General features: G+C 42.6%; 1 protein-coding gene across 3 annotated transcripts in view; it reads left to right on the top strand.

Annotated features, from left to right (window-relative positions):
- The window catches only part of tox2 (TOX high mobility group box family member 2), a 136,765-nt gene that overhangs the window by 89,002 nt on the left and 24,372 nt on the right, over positions 1–23,391 (top strand). For all 3 annotated transcript variants that reach the window (XM_069678994.1, XM_069678993.1, XM_069678995.1), the window contains exon 4: positions 11,859–12,140. In XM_069678994.1, coding sequence (XP_069535095.1) covers positions 11,859–12,140 — 282 coding nt within the window. The remainder of the gene's footprint in view (positions 1–11,858; positions 12,141–23,391) is intronic.

Consider the following 23,391-nt stretch of genomic DNA (forward strand, 5'->3'; position numbering starts at 1 on the left):
CCGTCCCTCTCTCTATCTCTCTTTCTCTCTCTCTCACTCCATCTTTTGTGAAAAGGAAAACAAAGCGCAGCCTGCCAAAATATTTCTATAGCTGTTCGCTGACGAAGCAGGGAGCGGAGACAATGCAAAAAGATGTGCAGGCATATTTGTCACGGCAGCAGAAAGATGGAAAGCTCTCTCTCTCCCCGTGGCCTTTTTACAGTCATTTGGAAACACCCCCCCCCCCACCGCTGCCTCACCCCCCTCACTCTCTCCTGCCCTGTTTAAAAGCCCCTCTGTTTGAAATACTCATCTGACATGGCACCACATATAAATGCACAGCTGTATATTTGTGTAAGGCCCTCGCTCTGCCAAGCTGTCCATCCCCCCCGTTGCCCCAGGTGATCAGATGAAACTAATGGCAACCTTAATGTGTTTGTGTAGGCCCTTTCACCCCATTGGAGAGACTGATGAGAGACCAAACACTCACTGCTGTGCTCCATCACATGCCAGAGTTTTAGAAAAGACCTGAAATGGCCGGTGTCTGTTCAGCCTTTCAGCAGATTCTATCTCCTTTAGAGATGAAATGTACAGAGTTTGCCTTGAACTGGTTTCCCCTCATGGCTGTGAAAAAAAGACATGGGTTATTAGAGAGGAAAATGTTCCATTGAACCCAGATTCATTAGCAGAAATACTCGGTTAATTATTGATGCAGTATCTTCAAGGTAAGAAAGAAGCCCTAAGCTGACATCGATCCGTGTTGACTTATTTCCTCAGCCCTGAGAAAGTTGAAATGAGGTTATATCATTTTTCTGATTAAACTGGTTAAGCAGAGCACGCCAGAGATATTGGCTCAAAGCCGGAGGCAGGCAGCTTCTATACTTGAACATTACCTTTATATATCTGCGTGTCAGTTTAAGCCTCTTGTTGAGAGAGACAGACGGAGTAAAGCATGTAAGACATACACAACCAGACGGTGTAGACAATCACAGGAAGCATCTCGCTTCCTTTGTAGGCCAGTTAACAAGGTTAAGAGTCTGTCGCCATGCTAGCAGCTCTGTGAGGCTGCCAACACAGCACGCTAACATGCCCACAAAGACCATGTTAGGTATAATGTGCACCATGTTTCCCATCATCATCAAATTATGTACTTTAAATAATTAAGCACAGACTAATGTGAAAGCCATTAATCTTACGGTGTTGGTCAAAAACCAAATTACTGTGATGTTGCTGTTAGATGAAATTATTTAGTGCATGAAGACTGCTGGCATAAACCTGCATGAACTTGAAGTTTGCTTCCTTCTGCTGTTAGTTTCTTACCGTTTACACAAGGACGTTGCTACGTGACATAAAAACAACCGATGAGCTAGCAACCTGCACGGTGAGAGCGCCAAATTTAGTCAAAGAACTGGATTGGGCAGTAAGGCAGGACTCATGTCTTTAAAGACCAGCTCCAGTCATGTTTTCTGCAAAATATGTTTAATTACCTTGTAAAAATCCTCCCAAGGCGTCTCCTCCTCCTCCCTCATTAAAAAAATGAATCTGAATAGGCCCCGCCCACTATTCAAATTTCCAACCGCCCCCTCTGTCATGAAAAACAAAACACGTTTCTGCCATCGTTTAGTGGCAACTTGTTGAAACTTAGCTAGATTGAAATGTAGTAATCAGCAGTAGTAACGTTAATGTTAGCAGTCGGTAGTGAGTTTGCAAACATTACGATGACGGTTACAGCTGGCTCGCACATCGCTGAAGTGGTTGCCATAGGTTACACATAATGATATGCATAGCGTCACCCCATCCATTAACAGGATTGGCTCCTTAGGTTTGTGACGTCGCAAACATGCCAATCTGAACACGTGTTGTTCAGCCTGTCCTTGGTACACTGCAGTTTGAAAGCAGACAGGCCCAGCCATGGAGATGATGCTGATGTTGTCCCTGATGTGTCTTGTAGCACATGAAGAACACCACATGGAGATCTGGGTTTTACCTGGAGGGGGGCTTTAAGAAAGACTTTTGCAGGAATTTAGCCATTTTCATGCCAGACCTTCCCTCCCTGCATGCAAGTTCTCTTCAGACAGTAATTTGCGAGGACACCATCGCTCCGTCCGAGGCTTAGTGCAGCTAAAGACAGTGAATGGTTTAAAGAAATAGAAATGTTTTTTCCCCCTTTGTGAGGAATTATGATGTGTTATGCTAAACGTTTCTCCAACACTGGAACAGAAGATACATGAAGATGAGTCCTGCTACACAAGACTGAAGTTATACACGCAAAGTTTTACCGTTCCAGTTCCTGTGTGACGTGAATATCTTTTCTGCAACAGTTGTTTAGACATATCTTAACATCAAAAGAAAATTAAGCTCATAGTCTGCTTTATTCTTTTGGACTCAGAGGCTAACGTGGCTCCAAACTACAAAAATCCGGCCTATTAAACTGTTGCTCTTTGGATTTAACTCAGAAATGGTAGTCGTAGATATGCTGCGATGTTGGAGGTCCTTTTTGTGCCGCATCAAGTCTGATTTTCAGCGCTGAGCTCTAGTGAGAGACAGGGAGGTTCATTGACACTGGAGAGCTGTCTCCTCCACTCCCCTCCACTCCCCACCAGCCTCTTATTAACAATGGCACCAAGAGTACGAGGGTCCAGATGTTCGTCTCCTGCTCCCACCAGCTGTGCCAGCCTCCGATACACAGCCTCATTGACTCTGAACCAGGGAGGGGAGACACTTAAGAACACACTCACACACACACACACACACACACACACACACACACACACACACACACACACACACACACACACACAGAGGACGCATTATCTGACAGTAAGCCTTTATTTAAGTAAAAGTCAGGGGCACCTACGAAACATTCAACGTATTCCAGAGCTCATGCATGCAGACACACATTTGTAGATTACATGACACACACACGCACACTCTCACCAGCACATGCACTTTCTCCTGGTGTATAGCAGAGTTATTTGTGGGTGACAGGATCCTAACAATCCTCAGAATAATGCACGTTTGTTTGGATGACTGCGCCATCAGCGCTCCCTTTGTTATCTCCAACATTGTTAGAGTCAGTCTGCACTGATCCACCAAACCTTTATTGTGCTGCTTTTTGTCCATTTACTTCTTATAACAATAATTAGTTTTGTCATTCAGACACAGACGCAGCATTATCCACGTGCTAATAATGATTTCGACAGTGAGCGTCGATAACTTAAGAGTCTTAGATGTAAAAATCAGTGACTGGCTGCTGTTTTCTGGTCGTATCTCAGCAGTAGAAGTAGCAGGGAAGTTGAAGCGGCTTCCCTCTCCAGGAGACATGGCTGCTCCCAACAGGAAGAGACAGAGGAGACTCTGGAAATAATCCTGCATGTCTGCCAACGTAACATTGTAATCCTAGATTCACCCTGTCAGGCAATAAGTTTGATTATGGTCCTCATTTGAAATGTTGGCTTCATCTCCCTCCCCTCCCCCCTTCTTTTCTTTTCTGCTCCTTCCTCTGCTCCTTCTTCTCCCTCCTTCCTCCTCTCTCCTCTCTCTTCACCCTCCGCCGTATCAACATCGGCATCACAATCACTATAGATGATTATTGGGAAACCTGAGTGATCTCGTGCACCCGTGGTTTGTTTTTCGACCGCATTAGTGGAGATCACAGTCGAGTTTTCACTGACACTGTGCGGCATCTGCATATCATTACTACCGCAAGGTCCTGAACTCTTTCTGCACACGAGACGCAAACTAATGATCAGTCATGTTGTAGGATGGGGATATGTGTTTGGAGAGAGTGCGAGAGCCTGACTGGATCTTTTCTTATTAGTATTAGATTGAAGAGGGTGATTTATGCTGTTTCACATTTTCAGACATAAATATAACTTTACAATGTTGGATGTTCAGACTAAACGTGGGTGAAGTTTCAGATCTTTAGCTAAAAGTATGTTGGAGTAATCCCCATGCTTCTACGCTCAGTCTGCAGGCTGCTGTGAACGCCAGGTTTCACACAGTTTTTTCTACACGCTGCACTTTGTGACGTCACAGAGAGCTGGCCAATCAGAAGAAAGTGAGCTTGTAGGGGCGGGGTTTCTTAAAGGGACAGAAATGAGTCATTTCAGGCAGAGGCTGTATGAGGGCCTGCACAGAGCACCAGTGTGAGGTTTTTTTTTTTACTGTAAATTATGCTAAGCTACTCACAGGGATCAGAGGGAAATATGAAGCTTGAAATTAGCATAATGCCCCCCCCCCCCCCCCCTTAACCCACCTGGTTAAGTCTTGTACAGAGGAAATTCATTGGTATAAAGTGATAACAAGAAAATATGTAATTATGTGATCATTTAGTTTTAACCATAGACTGTGTATAAGGAGTGGACGTAGTCACCATGACATCACCATTAGTTTTTGGACTTTTGAAAGCTCAAGTGTGGCATTTTGGCTGCCGCCATCTTTGTTTTTTGGACCCAGAAGTGCCCATATTTGGACAAGAAAGTGGAGCTAGAGAGGAGCTCGAAGTTACCAGCTAATGCTAGTGCTAGCTTACTTGGCAAGATGTGTCCATAATTCAAGGTAGCTGTGATATTAATATGTATAAAAATACATGTTTATTCATCAAATAGTAAGTAATGTCCCGATTCCTTTCAAAATAATAACTCTGTTGATCTTGTGCCACTGTTACATATCTACTCTATTATATTCTGCAGTCATTTGGGAGCTATTTAAATGTTGTTTGTGTTCCAGCTGAATGTTCAGCAATAACGATGTGGTTGTTGCTGACAGCACTTCTCCATTAGTCTCCTCTCTCGCTGATATCAAGTGTTCTTAGACCGAGAGGAAGAAACAGAGACAGAACAGAGAGAAAAACAAGAGAAAAGAGGGTCAGTGACACATTTTCACTGAATCAAATTGATAAAGAAAGACAAAAGGGAGGAGGGGAGAGTAGCAAAAGGCAGCTAACGTCTGAGCGCTTGCATCAGTTTGCAGAGTAAAAAAGAAAGCGAGAGAGAGACAGAAACAGAGGTACAAGGGAGGTTGTGTTTATTATTTGATAAAGCCTCCCTTATAACCTCGGCATGTTGAGCAATAGCTCTGGCTCTCCTTCAACTCTGCGGTGTGCCACTTCAAATTAGTCGCTCGTGGAGAGGGCCTTGCCCCGTCTTAGGAAAATGCATTAGTACGCCACTCAGAGCCTCATACAGCCTAGGGTTAAACACAAATTATATCATTTCTGTCATCCAATCAAATCACACTGACCCCCTGACCTGCGAGATGAGTCAAATGCATAATGAAATATGACATGGCACAAAAGCTCTGATTCTAATCGGCTCTGACACGCGATCAGATGAGGGTGACCTCCTGACCTTGACTGACAAGTGAGACGAGCGCTGGGAACGGGATACACGAGGGAGAAGGAGGGAAGGAGACATAAAAGGATAGGGGGACAATTAAGGAGGCTGGTTTTAGTCAATGGGAGGTTAGTTAGTAATCAACTCAGTTTCTGGGGTGAATCGGGCCATCTGCATCTTTGGATTGTGCACATTCGGTGCTGGCTTTAATTATTCTCCCTGTTCCCTACATGTTTTACCTCCACAGAAGAAGAACTTTAGTCACAGCGCTGCAGCGTTTCTTCTCGCAGAGCTGTGGCTAAAGAGATAGTAGCTGGATTTTATTTCCTAGAAAGACTTTGCCTTTGACGTTATTTTTCCCTGACTCACCCCCTTCTCTTTCTCCCCCTTCCCATTCAGTCACCGGACAGACACCAAGTGTACACGGCGGTTTAGTTCAGCATCCCCATCCCCACAGCCCCTTTCATGATTTCCAAACAGTAACATAGTGACAGATAAATAATGCAGCCTGGCTGTTTTAGAGAGAGATGAGATGACACAGGGGAGGGAGGGGTGGAGGGAGAGAGGGTGAGGAGGGGGGGTGGTGATCAGGGTCTTGGGGGGGGATGTGGAGCAGAGACCAGCACTGTTTGGGCTCTGTAAGGGGGCAGGCTACAGGCTGGTCGGGGCAGCCAAGAGAGGAAGAGGAGAGTGGAGGTGTAGGGTGGCTGTAACTGGATCCCTGGCCCTCTCCCCCTCCCTCCCTCCCTCCCTCCCTCCTCTCTCTCTTTGGGCTCTGCCAGAGACGGCTTTGTGGTGTGTTGATACCCTCTGACATGATATTGTAGCAGATGAACAGCTATGGCTTTAATTAAGCCTGAGTTGACTGAGAGGGATGGAGAGAGGGGAAAGGAGGAAGAGGAGTATCAGACACAAACAGCCTGATGAAAGAAAAATCTAAGTATGTGACCTTTGAAGGCTTTAGTGTTAAAACTATAGAACCTATAAATGAAATAGACATGGCCACTGTTATACCAGAAATTGGTTTAATTTTTGAAGCTTCAAGTTCCTGTTTTTTGCCGTCGCCATCTTTGTTTTTGGTAACCAGAGGCTGTGTCCCAATAAAGAGGCTGCATCCTTCAAAGGACGATTGCATCACAGCGGCGCATCGAAGGCTGTCCCATTTCGAAGGCTCCTTCAGACGCGGCTGACAAATGTGTCCTCCTTTTCCCGAGCCATCCAAGGATCCATCGGTGCATCCTTCGTGGGCCAACATATCCCGAGATTCATTGCACACCATTTCAAACGAGATGGGGGACTTTCACGGGGCCGAGGAACCCAAAGATACAAATATTAAAACATAAAAGGGGCCGTGATACTTTAAAGATATAATCTCAATCTCATGTAAATAAATGTCTGTAAGTCTCTCTCTCTCTCTGAATGAGGTAACACATGGTGACTGAGCCTATGGCCCACTGATGAAAGCCTTTGCATCTGCAGTATATAGTATTATTATGGGCTGGGTGTCTGTGGCGGCGCCCAGTTAGTGACGCGTTTTCCATCAGCCAGCAGTGGTTGGTCTGCCAGAGAGGGTAGGCGGAGCTAAGCGGCTGCTTTTCCGCTCTCTGCAAGTGTTGCGAGTAAACAGTAATCTACTATGGCTGAACAAACAAAGAAAAGATGGATGACTACAGATACAACTTCAACAAGAAGTGAAAATCCAAAGAAGAAGAAACAAACTCGACGCTCAGATGAAGCAAACAGTCTGAAAAGGAAAGCGACCGTCAGCCAGGAAAATCAATTAATTTAAATGATCCTTAAAATAATAGGTTAAATTATGTGATATTAGTTATGTTAGCTAGCTAACTGTTGCTAGACGACCGTAGCGGCACTTTGTGATGCTGGAACAGCTGCTGACGTAAACAGGAAATCCTCCGTAGACCAGAGCGTCTCATTTCAGTTCGGCCTTAGTGGCCTGCGCAGGCTACGCATGACGCAGCCTTCAGAGACCGTGTCCTTCAGAGGATGCAGCCCCTTCATTGAGACACGGCTAGAAATGACCTTATTTTTGTCAGGTCGCCGAGCAGGCAGGTAGTCATGCCCCCCAAAGCACACCCGGCTGTTTTGTCTATTTTAGTCAAACAGGAGACAATAAAATCATTCTGTACGAACGAAAAATTTAAACTAACAATTGAGACTATGACTATGATCGCACATCTTCTGCAACAAGTGCAGTCGCCCCCTGCTGACCATAAGAAAGAATGCAGGTTTAAAGAGGCCACGCCCACTTCTAATATACAGTCTATGATAAAAACAAGAGCCCTGTGTGCACTAGTCAACAGGATCATTCATAAATATACAGTACAGTCTTCCTTTGTGAGCGATGGAGGAGTAAAAAGAACAGATGATGCTCTCAAACTCCTCCCAAAGATAAATCCGCTGTTTCTCCTGCATGGAAAAGAAAGATAACTTGTCCTGACTTTGTTTCTGCGCTCAGACCGCCACACGGGAAGGTGTCGGAACGAGGAGTGTCGGAGGTGATGGAAGTGGTAGTGTGTGGGGGATTTTAGGCATAAATCACCGCAGTGACAAAGCTCTCCAATAGGCAGATAAGTGCACATTAACGGCGAGGCAGATCTGTCATCGTCTGTCTCCGAGCTGTCGGTCCCGCCCTCTCCTCGAAACAGACGCAGACTTGAGAGGACTCCAAAGTCTGCGTCTGTGCGGCACACGAGCAACTGGTCTGAATATGCTCGTGCAGTCGTGCTCTTATTGTGGGACTTTGATTAAAGAGGAAATGTGGCCACCTGTCAAAATAAGGCTACAGTACATTTATTTATACACTAGGAAACTGGCTGAAAACGCAACTAAGGCAGCTGTAATGATTATTTTTATTATAGATTATTATCCTAGTTATGTTTTTTATTTATGTATTAAACATTTAGTCAAAAATAGATGTTTTCCAGAGCCCAGAACAGTCCAGTTTACAATCAAATAAAACACATAAAAGCACCAAATCCTTCTATATGAATAACAGTTTAAAGCGTAGAACATGAATCAAAACAGAGCCTCATTAATGTATTGATAATGACTTATAGATCATGTCGTTTCAGCTCTTAAAACAAGGCAGACACTAAAAGCAGCTCTTTTATTTTAAATATGAATTATATTTGACGGTAAGTCGTTAAACAGACTTGATGTACACTTTAATATTAATTTTGTTACGTCCTGAATCCACATCTCTACAGGCTTTGCAACAATAATCTAATAAGAGGAGGAATGTACAGATAATGAGCCATTAGCCACAGTCAATATCATCTCCAGAAGGCCTTGAACACTCCGGCAGTGTTGCAGAGGGAGGCGGAGATCTGTGCCAAAATAAAAGACAAGCTGGAAAGCTCCCCAATCAATGTTATTTTCTCTCTCAGTCCCAGACCAACTGTCTGTTCATCTGTTTCTTTCAAATGAAAGGTGTGCTGGTATGTAACACTTACAGTGGAGAGATCTGTCTCTTAATTAAAATGTTACAGATTGTGTTTCTCTCGCTGTGCAGGCTGAGCAGACTGTGTATTGGAAATAATGTTCCCTATAGTGCGTGCTATTGATCAGAGGAGGAAAATAAAGGATGTTTCTGTGAGAAAATAGAATCTGTGAAATGCAGCTTTTGGTAGCAGACTATTGAAAGTAAACCAATGAGGAGGATGGGGGGGGCTGGGGGGGGGGGGGGGGGGGGGAGCTTTTGTTTGAAAAGCCAATTCCATACTAGGACACACGCTGCTCTATATCGTACGATCCATCAAACGCTCGGCCTTTGTTTGGATTTTACTTTTAAAGCAGAAAAGAGTATACATTAGCCAGAGTGTACATGTGCTCCTGTACATGCTAGCTCATTCTGAATAGAGGCGTATGAATAATTTATCCTGCCACAATCCAACTGGGAACGTCCTTGGTATTTACATTTTATCATCAAGGGCACTGGATGAGCCCTCACAGCAATCTAACACATGACACATGCTCAGTCCGCGCCCCTCTGCACGATCACATAAAGCAGACAGGAGCGGGAAAATGTTTCTGCAGCTTGGGTATATATTTATACGCTGAGAAAACAAAAGGTTGATGAACATGCGAGATGATGACTAAGCGCAGCAGGCTGTAGATTACACACTGGTCACACGCGGTCGCAGCGAAGAAGACGACGGCGGTGCGAAGGCTCCGAGGGACTCACTTCACACAATGGCCCCAATGTTTACAGCAGACAATTTAGTTTCCTTCCAACAATTATGAGGGAAATTGAATCTCAGGAAATGTTCGTTCTCTTGTCCATTAGACCAAACAATAACATTATCCCCACAGGTTTACAAAAACATCTGTCTTCAAAGGACAGGCCAGAAAATTAATATCAAGCGGCTCGCAGGCTTTTTCAGGACAAAGTAAATCAAATTGAGGCGATCGCACTTCCTCTCCTCTTCTTTTTCTTCATTTGTTGGAGCATGTAGGAAGATAAAAGCGGGCTTCAAACGCTGAGTCCGTGTCTGCATTCTTCCTTCACAATAAAACATTCCCAACGTCCTTTTTTGTGGTGAAATTAAAGCTGCTTGTTTGAGTGTTTTAGCTTTTCTAACTTAATGAAATTCCTCTCATCTGGTTTTGTGCTTACCGCGTTAGATTCCTTTAAAAGACATTAAATACCTTTTAATCCCGCTGAAAGCTTTTGTTGTGAAAAGAACATTGTCCATTAATATGTACTTAAAGGCACATGAAGGTTCGCTCCGGCACTAATAATAAAAACAAAAGGATTTAAAGCTGGAACATTAGACAATAACGTCATCTGCATTGTTCGTATTTTACTGATGCTGCCGGAGAATAGGCTTTCATTGTATTCGTTTTTCATTTGCAGTCATAAATCTTAACAAAGCTGTAATTTATATGGTCCCAAAATGACAGAATGCGCCTTTACCTTCACCTTCATAATAAAACAGGCCTGAGATAAACAAGAAAAAAAGTGTGCCCTGTATCCTCTCTCCTTTCTTCCATCTCCCCGCGCCCCTTATTTTCTAAAAGTATCTGTTTGAGAGATAAATGACCACTCTGCTGCCGAGGATGACAGCCTACACAAAGATGATATTGAATTGATTTCAGAAATGTTGCAGAACTGACTGTTTGATGTATACCGCCAGACATGAATCATAAAAATTCTATTAAAAAACCCTTGAATGGCTGACACCAGAATATTATTTGTGATGATTAATTTGACTCAGTCATTACAATGGGAGTCAAGTTGGATCGTCTCAGACAAAATTGCTTTTCATTCCCCCGTTGAATTTCCCTGCTATTTTTCTTTTCTTCTTGCTCAGCGCACAACTCTGATCTGATTGGACTTACTGTGTTAGCGCGACAGCACACAAATACAGACGCGGCTGCTTTCCTTTATTACTGATCGCTGAGCTTTGAGCTTTTTGTTCCAAAATGAGACGTTCAACGTTTGAAACAAAATTACACCTATTTGAACAAAATGACAGATCAGAATTTAAACAGTTTACAAAGCGTTGTGTGGAGGGGAAGGAAGCTGAAGCTGCTTTGTGAACAAGATGTTAACATATAAAGAGGCTCATTTTTCTTTATTCTATTTTTGACAATGTTTCCCCCCAAAAACTGCTTTATTATGAAAAGAATGAAAGCTTTAGGTTCATTTTGAGGTGAAGCATGAATACTTTAGTCAGAAGGTTTTAGTGAATCAGCAGAGGATGACATGACCCCAGAGTGACTGTGTACCAACCAAATGTTAGCACAGCTCAAAAGTGTTTATCCTCCAGTCCTCTGCTAGAAGCTGGTGATCACATGGTGTCAGTTTTAGTCTTAGCATACACTAATGCTCTGTAAGGGGTCATATATGCTAATGGAAATAACTGATGAGGCTAATTATAAGAAAAAGCAAATGACAAGGCGTCCAGGTGCATAAAGAGAAACATGTGGGGAAGACAAACAACATCTCCATCCCGAGATTCATTCATAGAAGTGACCGTCAGGGGGCCATGCTGTGTGAATGTGTGTGAATGATTAACTTGCATTAATTCGCAAGGCATGCTGGGTGTTATAGGAATGTAGAATGGGAGAAACCACGAGCTGTTTGTACGACTTTCTCCACAGCTATGGCGCCAATTTCAAATATTATTGCTACAGAGAACACCAGCTGTGACTGACAGTGGAGAATTGTTCCTTTAACTCAGCTGAAGGTAAACAGAGTCAGAGGATCACACAGGTGACACTTGGATCTCTTAGCACTGAGGTCGAGTGAGGTCCAAAGATTATTTAATGATGCATTTACAGCTTGTCACCACTGGTGTCGCCAAAGAAAAGATTGACATCTTCAGATTAGAACTTCTTTAAGGTTTCTTCTTTGACTTTGGTACGCTATTAGCATTGATTGTTGTAGCTGACTTTTGTCCTCCGTTTTATGTACCCAGGCCTGAAGCTTGGGTACATACAATGTGGGCACAGCTTAAGTTTGATCTGTCAATAACCACAGCCCTCTAAAAAGTTATTCTCTTCCTGTCTCCCTCGCAGAGCTACACAGGTCAGACTGGCGGCGGCGGGGGAGGAGGCGGAGGTGGCGGCTCAGGCAGTGGAAACGGGGACGAGGACTACGAGATCCCCCCCATCACCCCACCTAACCACCCCGAGCCTCCTCTTCTTCACCTGATGGAGCACGACTCCACAGGCTACCTCTGCCACTCGCTGCCACACAATGGGCTCATCAACCCGTACTCGTACCCCGAGCTGCCCACACTCATGATGTCGAACATGCTGGCACAGGACAGCCACCTCGTCTCCAGCCAAATGCCCTCGGTGAGTAGTATTACCTGGACTGAAGCATTCAGTGTAGGCCCAGTAACGTCCCAAAGCTTAAAGGAGGCAGAGACTATTTTCAGCGAGGGTTACAAGTCTTCTGGACGACTTGAGCTTCTAATTGAAGTCAGAATTATTAAAACTCAGAGGAAAGAGGGTTTGACATCAACTAAACGCTTCAAGTTTGGGTTGTAAGTTTCACTGTACTGACTTATACCCAAACTATAGATGTTTGAAGGTCCTTTTTAAATATCTGAATGACATAGGCGAACCCTAGGGCAAGCTGTTAAGCCTTATACAAAAACACTGAGCAGCGCCGTACATGGAGGCGGATAAAAACAAGTTTTAAATTAGGGAGGAAAGCTGATTTGGAGCTTGATAAATTGAACAAAATTGATTTTTCAGATGGTTTTTAAAGAGATTTTTAATATGAAACAGATTGCAACCTCACAAGATAAACGTAAGTTATAAAGACATGAAGAAGGAGGCTCGGTCAGGATGATGTAGCTCATAAGAAATTGGACAGATTTGACTTTAAAAATGATTTTCAAAGCTGTTTGGATCTCCCCCTTAAAAGAGCTTTAATATGAAACAAATCACGACCTTATGAGGTATCTGTAATTTTCAAGGCTTGAAGACGGGGGCTAAAAAAAAGGGGGAATAACTGAATCCAGCAGTTGCCATGTCAGCTGTGATGCATGGAGAAAAGGATTGTGGGTAAATCCATCAGCATCATATCTACCTCGACAGCATGCATCGGTCAATCTGTCAAGCCTTCAAACATGAATACGCGTTGATTACTCCCTCAGCTCCACATGGAACTGCTCCTCCAACAAATTAGCATCTCTAAACCGTAATTGCATTCATGAGAAGTGGAGGAAATTGAGCAGGTTTCTATCACAACAAATGATATATGTAAAGCTTATGCGTGACACATAATGCAGCATATAGGCTCCCTTATAGTCGACGTATATATCTCCCTACATGGCAAGAAAAGCTGAGCTCAGTAAATCAGCGGAGTTCAAAGTAGAGTTGGCTTTTCATGCCCTTGTATAGTGCCCAAAATGTAAATGTTTCACTTAAGATGCATTTTTCCATTTATGTCAGCGTTTGATGTTTCATAAAATGCTGCCTTTAAAATATCTACAGATGTGAATCCAGCACCAAGAAAAGGAAGCACATATGGTTAACAATAAAAACATATGCAAAGACTTTAATGATTCTGCGTGAAGGTCAAACATTTATAGCTTAATAACTTATCGACTTTGACGGAGGTATCATAAACAGACACGACAGCTGTGCCTCTCTGATAATATAATAGTTCATAATGTCTTACACGTGTTTCATACAGTTGTTTTTGTGTCATCCCACATGACAAGTCAGCAGCGTGTATGTTAATGAAAAGAAAAGAGCATCTATTATATATAGTGTGCATTAAATATATACAGATGCATATCTAGGTCGAGCATAATGTATTATGAAGAGATAAGGATAAACAAGAGTCAGCTTGTAGCCAAAATACGCCCTGATAAAGATCTGAAATATAAACACACTATATATTATATATAATGTTCCCTGGAGGTATTGGCTTCGTGTGTCATTTATCTTCATATTCATTTCACATTTTGGTCATGACCTTTACTGTGGAGACAGTGGTTGATTGGCCAGTCTTCCTCTCGGCACTCAGGATATTTGTTACAGCTACGGAGGGCCACACTCGCTGCTTTAATAGATTGAATACTGCAGGTTGTGGGATGAAAATGCATGAGATTTTGGAATGTTTGAAATGAAGCACGATGAACATAACATAGAAAACACATTTACTTCAATGTGCCGGTAAGTGCCTGTGATTGCTTTTCTGACAACCAAGCTTGGCGGTTTATTAGGAGGAGTTTTAGATTTTAGAGGGGAGAAATGAGCATGAGGACGACGCATGTTGGAATTGTTTTAGGTCTCTACTCAGGGTTATTTTGGAGCTGCTAAATTAAGAAAAAGGTCTGACTACACAGGACCCAGATTTAAATTAGCTTTTAACCAGGTCATCAGTGATCTTTAAAAAAATTAACCAGCCTGAGTTTCTCAGTCAGTCTGATTCTGTAGTTTATTAGCCTCTCCAAAAGACTTCTTTCTTCAATAACGTACACAGCAATAATATATATTATGGCTGCCACTAGTAAGTGCAGTTTCAGAGCAGCAAAGAAGGACTGCTTCTAAAGTATCATGGTAGGATATTGCAAAGAAAAAAACAGTGCTAGCAGAGTGTTAGCCAAAGCTTGGAAACTCCCAGTTTTCCCACCGTACTTTTTAAAGCTGTAATTGTTTTAATTGAGTAAAATGTAAAAACACATAATAAAGCAGTTTCATGTTAAAAATCAACGATTCTCTGACTCTCTTCAGCGGATACAGAATGTCCAGAGGGGCTGTGAGTTGAGCTAAAGCTAACGTTAGCTTAACTTGCTTGTGCCCAACTGGATCTAATGTTAGGGTGCATGATGAGCATTCAACAATGATACAACAAATCCACACAGCAGCTAAATCAGGACAAAGGCAAAAGATGTGACTACACTGGACCCAGAGTTAAATGAGCTTTTAACCGTCAGTGATCCTTAAAAAAATGTATTAACCCCTCAGAAAGACTTCGGATACGGGTAACTGTACTGGAAACTCTGCCAGTTCTGCCATCCTGAGTTTACTTAGTACGATAATTTATTGGCCTCCTCAAAACTAGACTAGTTTCTTCTCCTTCCACAACCGAGGTACACAGCAATAATCTATATTATGACTGCCTCTAAAAGCTCTGTTTTAGAGCAGCAAAGAAGGACTGATTCCAGGTAAATAATCACAGTGGGATGCTTGCTAACAGAGTGTGTAACGTTAGCCAAAGCTAGCAAACTCCCAGTTTTCCCACCATACTTGTTAAGGCTGTAATTGTATTAATTGAAAGTTGTAAAAGGTAAACACATAATAAAGTATCTTCATGTTAAAAATCAATGATTCTCAGACGCTCTTCGGCGGACACAGAATGTCCAGAGGGGCTGTGAGTTGAGCTAAAGCTAGCGTTAGCTTAACTTGTTTGTTGGTGCTCAGCTGGATCTAATGTTAGGGTTCCTTCAGTGTACTGAGCCAGAGCGTTCAACAATGATCACAATATATCAAACCCATTCAGGGTCAATAGTATACAGCTGTTTAAAAATAGTATTTATGTGTATATTTTTTATCAAGCTAATATTGGAGGGGTATCGTATCAGCTGATAGTCTAAGAATCTATATCGAGGAGTAGTAACAGACCATTTCTACCCTCAAACTGTGACATCTAACAGGCTCTGAGAGAAGCTCCTTAAACAGACAGGAGGTCTTTTCATGGCTCTGACTTCAGTGCAAAAAAAAAGCAGCATATAAAGCAAACTCAGAAATTTCTAAATCAAATAGCCTGCCTGGCGAAACTACCAAAGCGTAGCAGAGGTTCATTTGTGCTGAGAGCGGAGTGTCTATTAAATTGGGGCCTCACCTTGACACAGTCTGTTGAGCAGAGTAATTAAGCAAACTCTGCAGTTCAAACATGAGATGCTATCATAATGACTACCTCACTTGACATGGATGGATAAATAACAAGGGTTAATTCTAATTTTAGGCTGTTTAGCGCGCTGGAAGATTCCGTTTTTGAGTGATGTATGTAGATGAAAAAGGATTCTGCTGCTCTGTTTGTGTGTGTCCGAGTGTTTCTGTGTCCTCACTATAAACAATATCTCTGCTGTTGAAATGGATCCACTACATCTGGAGGTCAGGCCTTATATTCAATCTTGAGCACATTGAAAAAAAAATCCATTAGGGTTCATCTTTCCTGCATCAGCCATTCTATTGTGGTGCTGCAGTGAGATCTGTTTTCATCAGGCAGATTCAATACGTGAGCTGGGCAATGAAAAGAGTGCAATAGAGTTGGATGAAGAGAGGAAGGAGGGGTGAGGATGGAGAGAGAGAGAGAGGGAGGAGGGCATTGTGGGGAGGAAAGCAAGAAGAAATTGCAAAGAGGAAAGAGGTAACTCGTATTCAAAATGAGCACATACCTCCAGTTTTTCTGTACCTCCTGGATTTCATTATTAGATATTTTCGAGATAATTCAGTTGAGTGAAATAAGGTTATTCTGTCTCAACAAAAGGCTGAGAGCTGCTGCTTTTTTTTTAATGTGCGCCTACGTGATTCGAGTATGAGGAAAGTACTTCATTGCAGGTGCGACAATATAAACATAAAGTAAATAGGGCGATTATATAACAAAAAGGATTTAGAGTAGAGCAGGTTTACAGCTGCAGTTGATCATAGTAAGGGGAGCTGTTAGACCGAGCAGATAGTGTTTGTTTCTATTGTGCGTGCAGCGAACGCTGGAGCACTAAAAGGTGATTAGTTTTACGTCTTCAGATGGATGCAGCAGTGGATTTGGGGTGTGGACCTCCTGACCACTGAAGATTTTCAAAATAAAACAAAGAGTAGAGAATATTTCCTTATGTGTGTGGTTTTCTTCAGGTCATATACAAACTATTCACATACATTTATTTTCTCAGTAATGCTGGGCGCTGTAGTTTTAAGTCACTCAATCAGGTGTGAATATTGTATTTGTTGAATTTGACTCATTAGGTCTGCTAATGAGCTTTTACAGCAGCTGTATTGTGGATGCGAGTTGATACTTCTAATGTTCACAGGAACATGTGAGTGTAACAGTGCTGCTCACTAATGTGTTTTTAATAGTTTAACAGCAATGGATGTCTGTGGCACATGAGGAATAAGTTATAATATGCTTTATTTACACAGCCACAGCTAGATTAATAAAGTCAATCAACAGAAAATGAAATGGATAATTTGTTGATTAAAGCTGCTGTGAGGAGTTTTTCTCTGGTTAGATAACAGACGGAAATTAATTCTGATGACAAAAGCAAACCAGACCATCAGTGACAAGATCGATTATTTCTATAAATCAGCAAATAGATAAGCAGTATGGCTTTGTCCACAGGGGGCGCCAAAATCAACACAAACTGAAAGTTCCTCACAGGCACTTTAAGTGTTCAGGTTTTATAAATTGAAGGTGACGAGAAGCTTCAACCTCAAACTGTGAACATTTTTAAAGATTTTTTTGGGCCTTTTATGCATTTATTGACAGACAGGAGAGTGGATAGTGCTGGAAACAGGGGAAGAGAGAATGTGGGATGGCACGCGGCAAAGGGCCGAGGGTGGGAGTGGAACCCGGGGCCGCCACATAGAGGACAGTAAAATAATAATAATAATACATTTTATTTATATAGCGCTTTTCATGATACTCAAAGGCACTTAACATTTTTAAAACAACTAAAGAAACAAAATTAGAACAGAAGAAACACAATAAGAGCCTTTGTAAATGATTTAATGTGGGTGACGAACGTACGCGTTTCGGCTCTGTGCCGTCTTCAGCATTCAGGTAGCTGAAGACGGCATAGAGCCGAAACGCGTACGTTCGTGACCCACATTCACTTCAGTCATACATGATTCTGTGAATGCTGGAGCTTCTGTTTTTCTAGGTTAGATTTTCTATCGTGCAACCGAAACGCTATTTAGAAACATAGTTTGGAGTTGTGTGCGCTGCGACTGCTGAAAGCATTTTTTTAAAGACTCCATCAATCAGATGTAAAAATAGTCCGCAGATGAATCATGTTGAAAGTAACAGTTAGCTGCAGAGCTACTCGTTAGTAAGATCAATCAGTAGCTGGATATTGGTTTTGGTGTTTGTTGATAACAAAACTGTTGCTATAGTAACCTTTTAAATGTTGTGTAAATCATCAATGTGAGGAGTTGATTGAAACTTTCCCGTCCAACCATAAAGGGACTTTTTCGGTGTTTTCTCCTCTGCTGACTCTCAAAACCTGAAAGACTTAATTGACTGTACTCTAATTTTGTAATGAGGTCATTTTCAATTCATAACTTTTTCTTTTCCGTTTCTTTTTTTTGATGCTCATTATGTTGCGGTCTGAAGCCCCTCCTGACCAAACCTGATACGTTTCAGGGAGCTCTTTTCTCTGATGCTCTGATGCACTTGGCAGGGCCCCTCTCTCCCTCTCTCTCTCTCTCTCTCTCTCTCTCTCCTCCCCCTCTCTCTCTCTCTTAATGCTTGCTCTGTCATAGCTTCTACAAGTTCCAAAACACATTAGACATTTAATAGCCATGCTCAGGTTGCATTGATCGTATCAATACAGCCCAGAAAGATCCACATCTCTGCTGCTATTGAATAATTGCTGGACTCACCAGTGAAATGGCCTTGTTGTTGTTGTTGTCTCTTGTGTCTTTATTTACATCAAAACCGGCATAAAGCATTTTGTTATTGCTCACAGAAATATATGTAAAAGAGCTGCACACCTGTGCTTTAACGTCTACATCTGAAATCTGTTTGAACAGAAAGGCTTCCTATTCAATTATGGTATATTTAAAATGCTCCACAAATTCATGCGACCCGCGCCCGCGACTGGAATAAATTATCTTTGATGAAGTTTTTTCATGTTCCTCAGTGATGCATGCAATATTAGCCATCATCAAGCTGGCTCGAGTGTGATGTTTTGAATATGTAACAGATGATGAATGTATAATCAGCCAGGGGATATTATGCGTAACGGCTATGTATTAGCAGAAAGAGCTATAAGCAGACGCAGCCGCAGCTCCATCAAACTCCCAGGTATTATCTCATTTGTTATTTTCCACAATACAGGAATGCGCCTGAATGAGGGTCAGTTCCTTTCTAATGAGGGTTGTGGAGCCTTAAAGATCTGCCGGCTGCATTCATATTCAAATCAATGCTCTAATTTCTTTTGTTAGCATCATTTCCATGTAAGAATTTCCTCCCGAGCTCTTTATCTTGTAGTTGTTGGGGTTAATTATCAGGTGTTAATCCCGCCCTGATTGTCATGTTTTCTTTTCTTTCTTTACTTTTACTCGCGAGGTATTAAGTGCTCCTGGCAGGTGCTCGCTCTCCGCGCCTGTGTGAATGAAATATGAGCTGCGATGTCAACTGAACTTGTCACAGACAAGCTGGGATGAATTAATGATAAGAGAGGCAGAGGTGTGTTTTAATGTGTTCCCTCTCTGATGGAGGGTCTCGGCAAACGTATTATCGCGTCCTGTACACCTGCTGGCTTCTGTATAAACACGGAACAGAGAAAAAGGTGGATTAGAGATAAAGCAGAGAGAATCTTGCTCTCCTAATTCTGAGTCTGAACTGTTATGAAGTGACTTTTCAGGAACATCGTAATGAAATGTGTTTAGACTTCTCCAATATGGACTTTAAATTCCCTCTTTTAAACACTCTCTGCTCTTTGAGGCTTTCCGTATTCCGTACTTTCCATTCAGATGAAGAAAACCCATTTCTCCTCTGAAAGACCTTCATTTTCAGTCATTTTTTAAAGGGATTAGAGCGTCTGCGGAAAATGATGGAACGTCTGTCGCTTTTCACCACAGTTCAACAAGCCCAGCGACGGAACGGGACTCGTATTAGTTATTCCAATGTTGATTCGGAGTGATCAACGCCTGCAGCAGGACAGAAAAATCACCTCGCTTGTTTGAAACCTGCAGGAAAAAAAAACACATCTGTTCCTTAAACTGCTCCCTCCTTTTTTTTTATTCTTCACTTTTTTGTGATTATTTATTTTCAAATTGTCCCCAGGCTAATGCTCCGTGTGGCGCTTCACACCTCCCTCTCCCATAAATGAACCATCACAGCCATAAATCAGCGGACAAACAGAGACTTGTGCAAACCCTGAAAGGTTCAGAGATTTATGTAACACATTCATGTTTTCCACTTCCTCATTTTAGTACTCCACTGGTAAAGCCTAGCTAATAAAAGGTCCTATTAATATTTCCTGTTGCTTAGCAACGGCAGGCAGCAAGTAATAGCATTCTGTGGAAAAATAGATGACCTATAAGGAAAAATTCAATTCTTTTCTCATCTCCTGGGAGAAAGTGCCTTATTTCTCCGGCAATGTGATATGAAACTGTAGTTGTATATTAAGAAATATCCTAAAAGAAATATAGGTTATTTTCCAATTTCATCATTTCAGAGGATTTTTATTGCAGGCTGGGATGGCAGCTCATCTGTTTCCTGCGCCCTGATAAAGTCAATTAACCTATTGGATGAAGCTAATCAGAGGATAAGGTGCCGACTTCATTTCTTCCTTTTTAATCACAAAGTCTAAAGAGACGGTGTTAAATAACACGCACGCACACACGCACGCACGCACGCACGCACACACACGGCCTTAAAGGGATCAGTGCAGTGAGACAAATTGCATTTCATTTATACTGCAGGTGTAATTTAAACTTGTTTTTGCACAAACACAGGCCACCTTCCACCGCGCTATGCAAAACCTCTAATAACGCTTCATATCAGTGTGATCACAGGTAATGGAAGAGGATCTCTGCAGCGACAATTTTCAATTTAGATAATTCATCACATCGTATTTCAAAAACAACTGAGCAAAAGATGTGTTATCGCACACACGTGTTGTTGTTCTAGATGTGATCAAAAGTGTGGCGTTCAGGAGCCGCAGAAACAAAGGCAGATCCAGCTGCAGCAGATAGACGCCGTTATGAAGCAGATACATAGATAAGGGATTTCATATTACACTTAGCCACGGGCCCCTGCTGAGATTTATCACGCCATGAAATCGTGTCCATATTGCACTGTGCCCTATCTCAACCATCCATCAGCTCATTGTGCTGCTTTCACCACCAGGAATATTCTGCCCCGGTGGCGGAGGACAGCCGTCTCGTGTCCCCTCGCTCAGGGACGTCTCTCCTGCTGCGACACCAGCCACCAGTCCAACACAACACTGCTCTGTTTCTGATCATGTGCGCACAAGTGCTCGAGTCAGGGTGATTAAAAACAACGCTGTGTATTCATGTGACACTGTTGGCTGTGTGCTGCATGTGTTACTGTAATCCTGAGGAAAGAAGCTGAAGTCATGGCGAGCGTTTGTCTCCAGAAGATGATGCAGAAGAGTTTGCAACTGATATCAGAATATAGACACGAGATATGTTTAACGTGAGCTCAGCTTAAGGATTCACTGAGGTCTTTTAGGTCTTACTGTTTTGGATTTATTTTTGGTCATTTTTTAGTACAAAACAGAAGTTCAACCTCGTCAAGTTCAATTAAATTAGATTCAATGGCTTTATTGGCTGGAATAATATTGCCAACGTGCTATTTAAGTACATTTAAACAAAAGCAACAAAACTAGATTAAAAGGAACAATATCAAAGTACAAGGTGTTGAGATATTTGCACAATATATTTAAGATATTCCGTTTATCAATAACACTTATTTCTTCATACTTACTTATGAGGTTGCACTCTTAGTAGAAAACTAACGTATGGAGTCAAATAAGGGTCAAAAAGCTTTTGACAAAGCAAAATAAAAATAATTTCACCGCCCGCAGTTTTATGTGAACCGTGCTTGTAAAATTAAATTGTGTAACACATTCAAGTTTTGCATGCAGGTGTAGACATATTTTGTGCACACAGATCCATCCATCCATTTTCTATCCCTCTTATCATGCAGGGTCACGGGGAGGCTGAACTTATCCTATCATTGGGCGAGAGGCGGGGTTACACCCAGGACTGATCGGCAGTCAGTCAGTGCTGACACATAGAAACAGACAACCTTTCACGCTCACATTCACACCTACGGCCAATTTAGAGTCACCAATGAACAATGAGCATGTCTTTGGACTGTGGGAGGAAGCCGGAGTACCCGGAGGGAACCCACGCATGCACAGGGAGAACATTCAGACTAATACAGAAAGGCCCACTTACGTCTGAACCGGGAACCTTCTAACAACGCCGTGTGTGTATATTTGAAGCATGCGCTGTTTGTTTACACCTCGCGCACGTTTTGCTTTTCACAGCGCCGGAACGCTATTTAAAAACGCACACTGGGGCGGCTTCACGGCGCTTTGCGTGGTCGCAATGTAGAATGACAAAGGTGGCATGAGGACGGAGCTTTGTTACGGCGCTGAGGCGCAGTGTGTGTGGACTGTTACAGAGTCCGAGTTACAGTTTCTTTACGCCTCAGCTAACCAGCCAATCAGCTCGCCTCCACGTTGTCCACTGACCGTCCAATCAGAGGAAACTAAACTTTCCGATCTGTTGACTTCATACTAATGGCTCTACTTTCTGTCTGTCTGTGGAGCAAAAGAACTTTACTTGGCTGAAGACTTTAGTATCTGTGTTGTCCTGCAGAAGATGAGACGACTGTTGGATGTGTGGGGTCAATAAATCTGGTTAAAGGTGATCTGCGTCTTTTGAATTTATCTGTGTTTTGTGTAAACCAGTTAAAACAATAAGCCTAACTGTGTTGCTGTGAACAATACGATCACAAGTACCATTAAATAAGCATATAAATACGTTCAGTTATTTACTGTCTTTAATATTAATCATAGTTCCAAGTTGGAAGATAAAGTGTTGATGACTTCTGTCAGAATTGTGTTCAAGTTTCCCCAGAGCAGATTTCACACACATGTAATTCACCCCACAATGACCTCAGCGCGCTGCCACACTGTACACCACTCTATCCACCTACTTCTTATTTGTGTACTCTTTTTGTTTTTGTGTTCGTTATTCCTGCATCTATGTTCTTCTTTTTTTGTTGTTCGAGCGTAGGCACGCCCCCACACACACACACACACACACACACACACACACACACACACACACACACACACAGACACATACACACAAAGTGTATTTGACACGGCAGTCAGGGGTCTCATTAGTGGGAGCAGAGGAGCCGTGCCTTCTCCTGTCAAGAGTGTGTGTCCCCACCGCTCCTCACAACCGTCTCCTGCATGTCATGTCAGGCGAGGCTCTGATTCTCTGACGCTCGGCTTTGTGAGGTGAGCTCTGAGACACGCCCGGGCTGAGAGGGAGCGAGGCGGGGGGGGGGGGGGGGGGGGAACAAGTGAGAGAGAGAGAGACTGAGGAACAAGAGAGAGGAGTAGAGAGAGAGAGAGAGAGAGAGACACAGAAAATAAAAGCAAAGGAGGTTCTGACATTAGCAGTAATGAGGAACATGGAGGATGGTGCCGAGGGGGACATCATGACATTACTATCTGCAAATCAACCACTGCCTTGTTGCTGCCACAGACTCACTGTGTGAGGCGTTCAGGGTGGTACTGTACTTTTCAAACCCGCTGTCAGTCACAAGCAGAGACATCAGAACCTTTTTCAAATGCTTCCAGCTGGTTTTCGA

Source organism: Semicossyphus pulcher, unplaced genomic scaffold (assembly GCF_022749685.1).
Source record: "Semicossyphus pulcher isolate SPU_LCO1_2020_fin unplaced genomic scaffold, fSemPul1.0.p SCAF_3, whole genome shotgun sequence".
Taxonomy (NCBI): Eukaryota; Metazoa; Chordata; class Actinopteri; order Labriformes; family Labridae; genus Semicossyphus; species Semicossyphus pulcher.